The sequence below is a fragment of the Podarcis filfolensis genome (genome assembly GCF_964270895.1).
Source record: "Podarcis filfolensis genome assembly, chromosome: 10".
NCBI classification, from domain to species: domain Eukaryota; kingdom Metazoa; phylum Chordata; class Lepidosauria; order Squamata; family Lacertidae; genus Podarcis; species Podarcis filfolensis.
This window is the reverse complement of record NC_139612.1, coordinates 26,343,313-26,356,593: the sequence shown is the minus strand read 5'-3', so window position 1 is coordinate 26,356,593 and position 13,281 is coordinate 26,343,313. Positions and strand designations below refer to the sequence as shown.

Sequence of the window (13,281 nt, the reverse complement as noted above, 5' to 3'; positions counted from 1 at the left end):
TTATTTTGTTAAATTATTTTTCTCCCACCCTTTTATATGTATATACTCAAACTCATATAAATAGATAAATACAATAATGTCTAGCAAAACGAAAGGCAACACAGTTAAAACAAACATAATAGTAAAATCTGAGGGTTGCAATGCAGCCTAAAATTAACTTAACCATCATCTATAACTGGGTGGGAGCCTGGGGTCCCCCAAATGCTGCTGGACTGCAGCTCCTATTATTCCATGGTGGCTGGAACTGATGGAAATTGAAGTCAGCAACCACCTGGATGGCCTTTATGTTCTCCACCCCTGTTTATAAAAGTTAAGAGAAATGGAGAGATCCTGATGCTGGGAACGCAATATATGATGGTGGCTTCCAGGCAAGCTAAGCTGCCTCAGAAGAGCATTCCAAAGGTTAGGGTGACACAGCTGGGAAGGCCCTTTGCTCAGTTCCCGGTTTCCTCACTACAGAATGTGGGGGTACCCAAAGGACGGCTCCCAAATATGGAAATTATGAATGGGCCAGTTCATGTGGCACTTTGTTTTAGTGGCTTAAAAGCATGCTTTTACTTTTTTCAAATATTCTCTTATTTAATGTTGCTTATTGAACAAGATTGGTGAAGGAGGCTGAGCAAGTTCTCAGTCTTTTACATTGGGACTGTCTAACCTAGCGGAATGGCAATGCTGGCCAAAATATGTGTTCGTGTCCAGAGAGGCAGCAAGGTAACTTAATTAGTCTTATTTAGTGTTCCACCAAAACCTGTCCTCTAACTTTCTTTCCCTGCAAAGAGAGGCTTCTTCTCCCTCTTTTTCCCCCCTCTCTGCCTCCTTTGCAGACTGCTCAATAAATAATTTTTAAATGTATAATTTTGGTTGGTATTGAGCAGGCTTCTTCAACCTCGGCCCTCCAGATATTTTGAGACTACAATTCCCATCATCCCTGACCACTGGTCCTGCTAGCTAGGGATCATGGGAGTTGTAGGCCAAAAACATCTGGAGGGCCGAGGTTGAAGAAGCCTGCTATTGAGCTTATTTAATCTTCGTGAGGTTTCGTTTTGTATGGCTTTTCTTTCCACGGACCATTTCTTCAGTGCTCTGCAGTTCCCTGCAGCTGCCCATTAGTTTCCTGATCTAACCCCCCCCAAAAAAAGGTATTTAGTGTACTCTCATTTTGACTCAAGAAAACCACCATTTTATAGTTCAAATCGGGAAAAATAAATACAGTAAATGGACAAAAATACAAAAAAAATCACAATATGTTTAGGGGTATGCTTACCCCTGCGACCCCCCCCCAAAAAAAAGCACTGGAGTGAAGGAATGGGCAGTCACCAAAAACAGCGGCCACCTTGATAGTAAGGTAAATGCCTTGCACTTCATCCATAAGAACTTTTCTCTTCTTAGAAAATTATAAAATCCAGTGTTTCTCCCCCCTCATTAATTGATAGAGAATGGTTGGAAACTGTGCAGAAGAAATTTTCAGCACAGTGCAGTTAAGCTTCCTAGTGAAGAAAAAACAACAACATAGAATTATTAAAGTGCTGTTTTTGAAATTGTGGATTGGGTCAAAGAAACTGAGCAGCAGGAAAGTAATGTTTGGTTCGTTAAGTGCTGTAATTGGTAAGCTCTGTATAGTACTGAAGCTAATGCAGTCTTTGGATGCTTAAATAGAAACATAATGTCTAGATTGCAAGTGTCTAGACTGCAAAAAGAAAAGTCATAGTTCTGTTCTATTATGCACTTACTGGTCAAGCTTCATGTGGGGTGGCCAGTTCTTTTAAGGAGGAAACTGGCAAAACCCATATTGGTAAGGTCTCTGGAAATGCAGGTCTCAGGAGGAATGGCTGAAAGAGACAAGCATGCTTGGAAAAGACTAATGGGAGACATAACTGTTTCCTGATATCTGAAGGGCTGTCTTGCAGTCTTTTTCTCTAAAAGCTGTAAGTTAAACCACAGAGCCTAGGGTTTGCCGATCGGAAGGTCAGCGTTTCGAATCCCTGCGACGGGGTGAGCTCCCATTGCTCGGTCCCTGCTCCTGCCAACCTAGCAGTTTGAAAGCATGTCAAAATGCAAGTAGATAAATAGGTACCACTCTGGCGGGAAGGTAAACAGCGTTTCTGTGCGCTGCTCTGATTCTCCAGAAGCAGCTTAGTCATGCTGGCCACATGACCTGGAAGCTGTACGCCGGCTCCCTCGGCCAATAAAGGGAGATGAGCGCCGCAACCCCAGAGTTGGCCACGACTGGACCTAAGGGTCAGGGGGTCCCTTTACCTTTACTTTAATGGATAGACACCAAATTTTGGTTTAACATAGGAAGCTTTCCCCAATCAGTAAGAGCCTCTTGAGATAGTGGTCTGCTTCTTCATTGGTGGCTTTTAAGCAGAGGCTGTATTGTTGAGTTACTGTGGAGCATGGAGTTGACCTCCAAAGTTATTTCCAGTGCTTGTAACTTTCTTTGAGTTCTCTTGCTTCAGCATACACAAGCAGAGTATGATTTGGGTTTTGCTTCTGTTCACTCTTAGAAAACTCTTGGGCAAAATGTAAAAGGTGCCCATCTATGGATAATATATATGACTGCAAGTGCATCTTTGGGATCCAAATGAATGCCTGTATATTTAATGATGTTTTGAACCATCAGTGTGCTCTATATTCTTGGAATGGTTCCTTTCCAGTTACTGTATAATACATCAATAAAATGGCATTGCTGATCTTCAGTATATAAATTAAAGTATTAATTAGCACTTTTTTTGAGACTGCATTCCTAACACACACTTTCCTTGGAGTAAGTCCAATTGAACTCAGCCTAGTTTACTTCTGTAAATTTTTGTTTTAGAACTGATTAATATTTTCCATGTGCTTAAACTCTGTAATGAAACTTGACACTGTGCCACAATGAGTTTAAAAAATGGGGTTTTGATCAGCTCAGTAAAATGGATATTAGTCTTACCAGCTTGAAAAGCAGTTTCATGAAGGTAACTAGTGTGGCCTAAATGTCAAAATTATTTTTGCTACCAGCAATGTGCTGAATAAAATTAAACTTACTGTGAAGATTTGTTGCATATAATATTGATCTCTTTCTATCTAGCATTTTGCATTCAAGGAAAAGAGACAGATTTGAATGCTCAAGAGACTGTAGTATTACTTGTTTCCTCCCTTAAATTTTTGCAAATGACACCAAGAGATAAGAGTTAACAAAATCTGTTCTACTAACATGAAACTGAAGGAGATAAACTGTTCAAATGTAAGATGGTCTCTCTACCACACACGGCTATCTGATTGCATAGGAAGGACAGGAAGTTCATTCAAGACAACAAAAGGAAAAGGAGGGGCAGAGGTGAGAGAACAATAGGGGGTATATTTGTAGCTCACACATGGACCAAATTTAATCTTGGCAAACCTATTGAGTTTGACTTATTTTCACTGTCCAAAATGTGCAGTTCACTGCCTAGAAAAGCATGCACTGATTGGTTTACCAGGGTTAAAACAAATTTGTACTTTAAACCACATTGAGTTGCCCCTTGTAATCATTCCAACAGTTGTCTCTCTGTGCTATAGATTTAACTTGCAGAAGTTATCTGATGGTAGGGGATGACTCACCTTCCACAGTGATAACCCTGTTTATAAGTAGTGATGGTTCTTATTGATCTCAAAATTCGTGTATGAGAGGAATTCAACATTGCGCTAAGGCAAACGTTCCATCAGAAGTTAAGCTTACTCAACACAGCATTTCCCCTCTGCTGCCTGTCTGTGCCCTGTTTTAGGGGTTTTCCCAACCCCAACCAAGCCAAGTTTGGAAGGGGCAAGAGGAAGTCTTTTTGCGCTAGTGGAATTCCTTGTGTGGGCTTCTGCTAGTTGGGACTAACTAGTTTAATACAGCCCTGTGTTTCTCAAATTAGCTTGGCATATTGACACATATTTCAGGGTCTAACTCAGCATATTATTAAAGAATTGCAGTCTGTTTTTTGTAAGTAGCTATCACTACCACCATAGAACCCCAAAGCACATTTTTGCTTGGGGAAGTTCATTTTAGTGGTTTCAATAGTGACACTTCTTTCCAATAGTGTGTTTGTGTTTCTAATTAAAAGCTAAAAGTTGTGTCTCGTCTAGTTTGAGATCTTTTGTTAAAGCCCAGTGCATTTTACAAGTTGAAATCATGCAGCCAGAAGTAAGCAGTTCAGCGAAGCACAAATATTTATCATTATGCCACTGAGCGTGAGATGCTGCGAACAAGCATCTAAAATGTCCCAGAGTATATGTAAGAATTGCCTTGGGATGGTTTATGATGACCCAACCACATCATACATTTCTTCTTGACATTCCCCCCTCCCCATTTGCTAATTCTGTATCTTTATTTATATTCCAGGTATATAGATTATAGAAGTATTTTCTCCATTACACCGCTGCTCAATCTGTAGAGTTTTTGTGGGTTTGGGCTTTAAATTTTTAGAAACACGTGATTAAAAAACCCTCAACTGTTTATTTGAAAAACAGGCTTGGTTTTTTTTTAACCCCCTTGGGCTGTTATCACATAATATGTATGCACACCAGAGAGTTTGACATTTCTTTGTTTTGAAAACGGCAACCAAGATTTTTTGTTGTAACATTTGACTTTCCAACTTGTTTTCAGAGCTCTTAATTGATGAACTGCAACTGAGTATCCTGACACTTCCCCACTGACCGCGTGTGTTTTAGAAATGGAGCCAAAGGGGGGCAACCTGACATTTGGCTTCCAGCGAAGCTCGACATCTGATGATGACTCTGGTTGTGCCCTAGAAGAATATGCATGGGTTCCTCCAGGTCTTAGACCTGAACAGGTAAGAGCAGAAACTACTCATTTCAAGCTTACAAAAAGAGGCGGTTCTTTTATTTGTTAATTTGATTTAAAACATTTTCTACAGCAAGTTATTTGTCGGACCTTAACTTCTTTGACCCTTAAGTGTCCTTTTGTGCTGACATGCATAGTCAGTGGTCCAAAAGCAAAAGATTAACCCAATTTCCCCTCACTTAGGCAGTGCTATTCTCATGATTTTCTCCAGGAAATGATAATCAAACTTTGAACTCCTTAACCTTAACTGTGTAGATGAAGTAAAAGACCTTATTTTATATTGGGGATTTGTCAGTATTTTTGTTAATCTTAACTTAAAAACAATACTATCCAGAGGAAAATAAACTTTTGGTGGAATAATTTTATTTTTTGAGACTTACACTGAAAAAAAGGACAAGTTCTTAGTGGATTTCCACTTTTATCAGATGGGAAATGGAGTTTCTTCCAACCTTCTCCAAAGATAAAAATTCAACAGTTTCTAGCAAAGTTCACATGGAAATAATTAAATTACAAAACAATGTTTGTTTCTTTATTTAACCTGTAAGATTAAAGCCTGTCGATTATAACTGTTATTTTTTCTGGATATCTTCACACGTTGGGTGATAAAATGCAGAAAGAGAATGTGGAATTTTAACAGACTTGCTGACAATCCTTGAAGGATGTGGAAATTAGATGTGCATAATTTATGGCACCCCTAATTGTCACTGCAAATAGCATTCCAAAACAGCAATTCAACAGCTGGGTGCTGGCTATCTGAGGCAATCCAGTTTCGCAGAGTTGGCTCACCTGCTCTTCTTAGCAAGAGGAATGCAAACTTTGCAGAACATCTAAAGAAGAAAATACTAGTGTCTTTTGTTAAAAAACAACAACAAAACCCTAAGATAACAGCAGTAGATAAGAGGGAGCTCATGGGTCATTATGTATCTTTCTGGTCTCTGTTCAGGTACAGCTCTACTTTGCTTGTTTGTCTGAGGAGAAGATCCCTTACGTTAACAGTCCAGGAGAAAAACACCGAATTAAGCAGCTTCTGTATCAGCTGCCACCCCATGATAATGAGGTAGATATGGTCAAGCATTTCTTGCCCTGCAGTCCAGGCAGAGGGACCAATTTGCTGAATGCAACAAGCCTGTGATTTCTCAATTACAGCACTGTGTTATAGGGAACTATTATATCTGACCACAGTTCTCCATTCCCTGGCAAACTCCTGAATGGATTACTGTGGTACATCATGCATGGGTCTGCCTTTGAAGACAGTATGTAGATGTTTTAGTTGGTACAGAATATAGCTGTCATCATTTTGACTGCAGAGTTTATTGGGGTAGTAAGAGTTCCACTTCTTGTTCACTTCCGAGGCCAACTCAGGGCACTAATACTTTGAATGACTTAAGATATCCTCCAGCTCCCACACCCTTGATGTCTACATTTCTGCTTCTTCCTCTGTTAGGGGTGTAGGTGACACTAGAATTTATGGAGGATTACCTGGCACCAGTATTGCTATCTTTTCAGCACCAGGCTATTAAATAAAACATCCTAGGCTTTTGAAATGCATTTGGCATTTTACAATCTTGCTGGCAGTTAGTATGTGCTGGTTGCTTTACTGTGTGGCTTATGATATTTTAACTTTGTCAAAAGCCCTTCACCAGATAACGTTGTATAGATTTAGTAAATAAAAGTGTGTTGCAAGAGATCACAAGATTCCCCTCTACAGAGGAATCTACCTTCTGTGTATTTGCATGATTCCCTGCTCTGGTGTGCCAGCGAACTATTCCGAGAGCAGGTAATACTGCTGCATCTCTGCATCTGTTGTGATTGTCATTCCTGGTGCAAAGATGCAGAGACACAGCAAAATGACCTGAAAAGGAGTAAACTAGGAAGGCCAACTCACACAGAAACACAGGAGGTGAAGTTCTCTGAGGCAAGTAGCTCTCTTGTACACTGAATGCAAATGTCTTTGGATATAAGTAACCAAACTTCTCAACTTTTTCCTTTGAAAAGTACTTGCTTGATGATATCTAATCAAGTCATGTGTTGTGTTGGTACAGTGAGTATAGGTGCTGGATGAAGTAGAGGTTTGGGCTGGGCAGGTTGGGTTTGTAGTATCTCATTAAAGGTTCTAGACAAGAAGCTACTGTCAAGGCTTGGGGCAAGTACTGTTTGCTAAGTCTCAGTGGTGTCTCCATTGAGTGTATTGTGTTAACTATGCTGATATAAGTAATGTTTCCCCAAACAGTCCTAAATTACAAAACCCTGAGGCTCATACAGTGTATATACCTAATCAGGTTTTAATCTCTTCCATCCCTTTACTTCACTGTTATAGTCTAAAAGAAAAAAAACCTAACCTGGAAGGAACTCTGCTTAAAGCATATTGTATTAACTTGTAAAACTAAATGTCCTTATACCATCTCCAAAAAGCAATGTCTGCATATAGGGTAGAACTGCACTCACATCTTGTGATGGTTATCTCATGTCACTGTACCAGTTCCCATTACCAAAGACCTGAATCATTGAACAGGAGTAAAAAATGTCAGAAGGAATCTGTTTTCAGCTCTCTTCCATTTTGATGGACATAGTCACTTCTGAGATAGATTTCTGAGGAAAGGCAGACTGGTTTTTTTATATATATAAAAGTGCATTTCTTTCCAATATAACTAGCATAGATCTTAAAGTTGTTATCCTTTCCTTTTGGTGAAGGTGAGATACTGTCAGTCTCTAAGTGAAGAAGAGAAGAAGGAACTTCAAATATTTAGTTCACAACGAAAGAAGGAAGCTCTGGGACGAGGCACGGTTAAGTTGCTCTCAAGAGGAGTGATGCATGCACTTTGTGAGCAGGTAATGTTCTTATTACCCAAATTAAAAATAGTGTTGGACCTGTGTGAAGCTCAACTGTGGATATTTAAATCTACATAAGAACCAAAGTTCAAATATTGAACTAGAATAAACTGTTAATTATGTTAATTGGAAAAAAGGATGGGATTAGGCTATAAAGTATGGTGAAGATTCAACATTCATACAACGGAAAACTAATTTGAACTTGCCTGTTCATTTGTATTTTATTTTCAGTGTGGTACAAAGATCAGTGGAGGTGAAGTTGCAGTATTTGCCTCAAGAGCTGGGCCTGGAGTCTGTTGGCACCCATCCTGCTTTGTGTGTTTCACATGCAATGAACTACTTGTTGACTTAATCTATTTCTACCAAGATGGAAAAATTCATTGTGGAAGGCACCATGCTGAGCTACTCAAGCCGCGTTGCTCGGCATGTGATGAGGTAATACCACATTCCCATAACACTTAAAAGCCGGAGGTCGAAATGAGAATTGTGTTCTTTGCTCAGTTAAGCAGCTAGCTTCCTGAAGACAACTGAAAACTTGAGGGTAGTATTCTACTAACTTTTGCTCAGACTAAGACCCACTGAAATAAACTTGTTGAACACCCTGAGACTCTCTTGACTTTTCACACATTAACTTCTCCAGTAAATTGAAGAAACGTTCCTTGCAAAAAAATATTGTTAAATATAGTGGCTGCAACTGTGCTATCCACGTATTTACCTAAACTATTTTTCCCCTCGTAGATTATTTTTGCTGATGAATGCACAGAAGCGGAAGGTCGCCACTGGCACATGAAACACTTTTGTTGCCTTGAGTGTGAAACCATCCTTGGAGGACAGAGATACATTATGAAGGACGGGCGCCCATTCTGTTGCGGCTGCTTTGAGTCCCTCTACGCAGAGTATTGTGAGACTTGTGAGGAACACATAGGTAAGTGTATGTTAACACAGGGGGAAAAATGGGTACACTACAAACTAAGCTCAAGTTTCTAATCTGTAGGTGAAGGGGTCTCTAAAAATGAATGTTAAAAGTGTTGCCTGTTTGGGGGGGACAGCTGGCATCTAGAGTTTTGTTTTTTGAGGGGGCAGGGCTTAATCTCCCAAGTTTGTGTCTGTTAATTTAAAAAATAAGCATTTAATAGACTTTAATCTCAGAATGATGACCTCAAAGTCACCACACTTGATGAAAGGCTTCAAGGGGAAGCTCCAGCATGTTTGCTGAACTAGTTTGCCGGCAATTTCAATTCGATTTAATTTGAAGTATGAGTTTCTTTTATTACTTCAGCTGTGTTAAATTAGCATAGAACAGCTCGTTCTGAAAACTGGTATACCGCCAAGTGAAAACTTTTCATCCATCCACTGTTGTGAAGTGGGTTCTGGTGCCACAAAAAGCTTTGTTGCAACAGATCTGTTAGTCTTCAGCAGGGTAGCTCCGATTTTTTTCTTTTTTAATTGACACCAGCATGCTTCTAGCAGACATGCACAAAAAAATAATAATCTCAACTACTCCTTTTCTTAACCAGGGGTTGACCACGCTCAGATGACTTACGATGGACAACATTGGCATGCCACAGAAACATGCTTTTCTTGCGCTCACTGCAAAGTTTCCTTACTTGGCTGCCCTTTCCTTCCTAAGCAAGGACAGATTTATTGCTCCAAGTCATGCAGTCTGGGAGAGGATGTTCATGCTTCGGACTCTTCCGACTCTGCTTTCCAGTCTGCCCGCTCGAGAGACTCCAGGAGAAGCGTTCGCATGGGGAAAAGCAGCCGGTCAGCAGATCAGTGCAGGCAGTCTCTCCTCTTGTCCCCAGCCCTGAACTACAAATTCCCTGGCCTTTCTAGCACTGCCGATGATACACTCTCGCGGAAACTGGATGACTTAAGTCTTTCAAGGCAAGGAGTAGGCTTTGTTGATGAAGAGCTCTGGAAAGGAAGGCGGGAGGAAATGCCTGATGATCCAGAAGAATGGGCTGAGCATGAAGACTACATGACTCAGCTGCTCCTAAAGTTTGGCGACAAAGGCCTTTTTCAGCAGCCGGTGGAAGCAGACGTTAGATCAAACGAGCAGTGGATTTGCGAGAGCATGGTGAAAGGCAGATCAGAGATGAAGAAAAACAGTCAGAGCCTCGCGAGCAAGAAATACCACTCAAATATGTACTGGGCACAGTCCCAAGATGGCCTAGGCGACTCTGCATATGGTAGCCACCCAGGCCCTGCCAGCAGCAGGAAAATTCAGGAGTTGGACATGGAACATGCCGCAACTAGATACAAACATGACCAAAAGCAATGGTATGACGATTCGCTGGAGCGATTGTCAAACCTGAAACAAGAGCAGTGTGTTCGGGATTCAATGGATTCCCTGGCTTTATCTAATATCACAGGTAAGAGGATCAAGAGAACGTAATATTGTGATTTGCACTGCCATTTAGAAAGCACTAATGATGCCTAATCTATAGTTAGCATTCATCCCAACAGATTTGCTTCTTACTAGTAGGCTAAGAGGTACGCTCTGTGCAAGGCTTGGGCTCGTTGTACAGATACCACCCGTGTTGAGGCATGGGAATTTAAGATTACGGAAGAGGGACTTGATGAGATGGGAGTCTTTGATACAGGTTTCTTCTCTCTCCATTACTAGCCAGCTGAACACTGCATATGAGTTTCCGCTGCTGCTTTCCTCCTCCCTTTTGCCTTAGCTGAGCCTGACAAAGGGGAAACGGGGTAGGGGAGAGAGATAAGGGCCTACGATTTCTACTAACTATGGGGCAGTGGTGTCCAAACTTTTTTCAAAGAGGGCCAGATTTGATGAAGTGAAGGGCCGAGAGGGCCGACCAGTTGTTAAACAATTTTTTTAGGATTGAAGTTGTTGAGATTTTTTATGATTGAAGTTGTTGATTTAACCCCAGGAAATAAACTGCCACAGGGGCTGGATAAAACCGACCGTTCTTATTTCGCTATCCTTCATAACCCATACTTGAGTAACTTAGCGAGAGCTGAAATGTATAAACATTTGCATCTGAACTGTTGGGAAACAATGGTGGTAGATTCATTAAACCTACTTCATTATAATGTATTCCTCTTAGGTGCTTCAGTTGATGGAGAAGTCAAACCAAGACCTTCCTTGTATTCCTTACAAACCTACCCAGAGCTGGAAGTAGAGGATTGTGAGAAAATGAGCAACATGGGCACTCTGAACTCCTCAATGCTTCATAGAAGTACAGAGTCTTTAAAAAGTTTAAGTTCTGAATTATGCCAAGGCAAGACACTGCCAGAGGAAAAGCCAATGCACGTGCCAGTACTGAGAAGATCCAAATCGCAGACCAGACCTCAGCAAGTCAAGTTTTCAGATGATGTCATTGATAATGGAAGTTACGAGAATCTCGAAATCCGCCAGCCTCCTATGAGTGAAAGGACTCGTAGGCGTGTTTATAAGTTTGAAGACCCTGGGAAGAGACACCAGCATCGCCGCAGGAGGAGTAGGAAATCTAGGTCTGATAATGCGCTTCACTTGGTTGCAGAAAGAAAATCTCCGCCAAAGGAAAGACTTAATTTTTATTCTCCTCAGGATTATGACAAGTTTGTTCAGAATAAAGGTCATGCCGTTCGAGCATACACTCCAAACCCATACAGCCAATATAATCATATTGCCTCTGACTACACAATGAGAAACCAGAGGGACCAGTTACTTGGATTTTTTGGAGAGGAGGAAGACTCTTGGTGCTCATCTTCATCCTCCTCGTCCGATTCTGAAGAAGAAGGGTACTTCTTAGGACAGCCCATTCCACAGCCCCGACCAGTCAGATACCCCTACTATACAGATATCCTTTCCAGCCCGACTGCTGAACTCCCCAGTTCTCAGTTTGGACAGAGGGTAACCAAATCTAAAAAGAGAAAACCTCCCAAAGGCAAAAACTGTATAATTTCTTAATTTTGAACTGTTTCTTCAAATGTTATGTACATAAATGGTTAAAACAACTTGTGTAACCTGTAACGGGGCGGTCTCTTGTCCATGTTCTCTATAAAGGCCTTGCAATCAATAATCAGTTGAATCAGGAGGGAGTGGTAGAAGAATAAATTGAAAGAGTTTATAATACTGTTCAGATGTGGTTTTAGAGGGCCTTACCAGCAAGAATGCCAGTCAGTATCTTAGGTTTAGAACTTGCCTGCTACTTCTGTTGCCTAGCTAAGACACAGTATCTCAATTATAGTGTGCAACCCTATTCATCCTATAGATATTACTGTAGCCCAACCATTTTGATGCTAAGCAAGAATGCTGTTTCTGTACAGGGCAAAAGGCGTATCAGATTGACTATTCTATTTGCTTTGCATTGTATCTGAGTGACCCTCAGGTAAATTAATTTAAATATATGATGCTCCTTGCCCTTAAAAATATGGTGTAAGCTACAGCCCCTACTTATGAAGTTAATTGCATTAAGTCAGTGAGTCTGCTTATATTAAACTTTTGTGAAAATGAGTCTTGAGAATCCTGTATATTTGAAACACTACCCCAAGTTCCAAATGTAGCATATAAGCAAAAATTAGAGCCATCTGATATTTATAATGTAGTATTTCATAGCTAAATCTGTATTTGTAACTTAACGGTGCAAATAATGTACATATTGTAAAGTTGAGATTTAACAGACTATTTTTATATCCCTGAATTGCAAGACATTTGTTTAAAATACCATTAGTTTTGTTTGAGGGTTTAACAGCAGTTTGAGTCAGGCAGGGGTTTGTTAAATGTTCATAAGTTTAAAGTAGTGAAATGTTTAATTTTTGACGGAAAAGCTCTGTTTTGCATGGTAGGAGCTATGTAAATACTGTTTAAGCTATGGTACGTAATATTAAAGGAATTATTTATGGGTTAAGACAACTAAGTGTAAAGCAACATTACAACAAAACACTTCATTTTCACTGTTTCCATATGGCAGGCTTGACTCTAATAACACGCTTTAAAATGAGCACCTGATTTGTGACCACGTGAAATGTCCCATGTTGTATAGAAGTAGTTGAAAATTAAATAATCTATACAGTAGTGTTTATAGCCCAGCTATCAAGCAGCTTTTGAGTCCCACTTTCTGCAGCAGGTTTCCTAGTAGCAACCAAGCCACCAAAAGGCAGTAAACATGGCCCCTGTGCTGTCAAAGGAAGACACTGTGTGTGTGTGTGTGTGTGTGTGTGTGAGAGAGAGAGAGAGAGAGAGAGAGAGAGAGAGAAAGAATGCAGATGTTCTTCCTATGAAAGGCACTGACATCTTTCAGTTCATTGTCTAATACCCAAGGAAAGTCTGCGTCTTAGCAGCATTTGCAATCTGTTATTTGCTGTTGATCCACCACAACCATGTCAACAGTTCATAAGCATATGCTCAACCTGCCTATACTGATTATGTGGACAACTATTATGTTGTCCGCTTTGGAGATAACTCAGGCAGATTATGACTTACTTGATCCTAATGTGATGCCATCCACACTAAGTGTCACACTGGCAAATCCTTTGAGGTAGTTTACTTAATCCCATATTGCAGGTGAAAGCTATGTGCAAGGTAACACATGTTCACGCCCCCGTATTGGTGGAGGGGAGAAATGCACACATTAAGCATCCCTGACACTTCTGGAAATAGTTGTCTGTATAATACCACTTCTAGAGTGATT

At 40.5% G+C, this 13,281-nt stretch overlaps 1 protein-coding gene across 1 annotated transcript in view; it reads left to right on the top strand.

The window, feature by feature from the left end:
- The window catches only part of PRICKLE1 (prickle planar cell polarity protein 1), a 66,169-nt gene extending 53,666 nt beyond the window's left edge, over positions 1–12,503 (top strand). The window contains exons 2-8 of the mRNA XM_083574464.1: positions 4,613–4,799; positions 5,754–5,867; positions 7,502–7,639; positions 7,871–8,074; positions 8,378–8,564; positions 9,157–10,014; positions 10,714–12,503. Coding sequence (XP_083430590.1) covers positions 4,680–4,799; positions 5,754–5,867; positions 7,502–7,639; positions 7,871–8,074; positions 8,378–8,564; positions 9,157–10,014; positions 10,714–11,558 — 2,466 coding nt within the window. The 5' untranslated portion in view covers positions 4,613–4,679 and the 3' untranslated portion in view covers positions 11,559–12,503. The remainder of the gene's footprint in view (positions 1–4,612; positions 4,800–5,753; positions 5,868–7,501; positions 7,640–7,870; positions 8,075–8,377; positions 8,565–9,156; positions 10,015–10,713) is intronic.
- Positions 12,504–13,281: the final 778 nt, after the last annotated feature.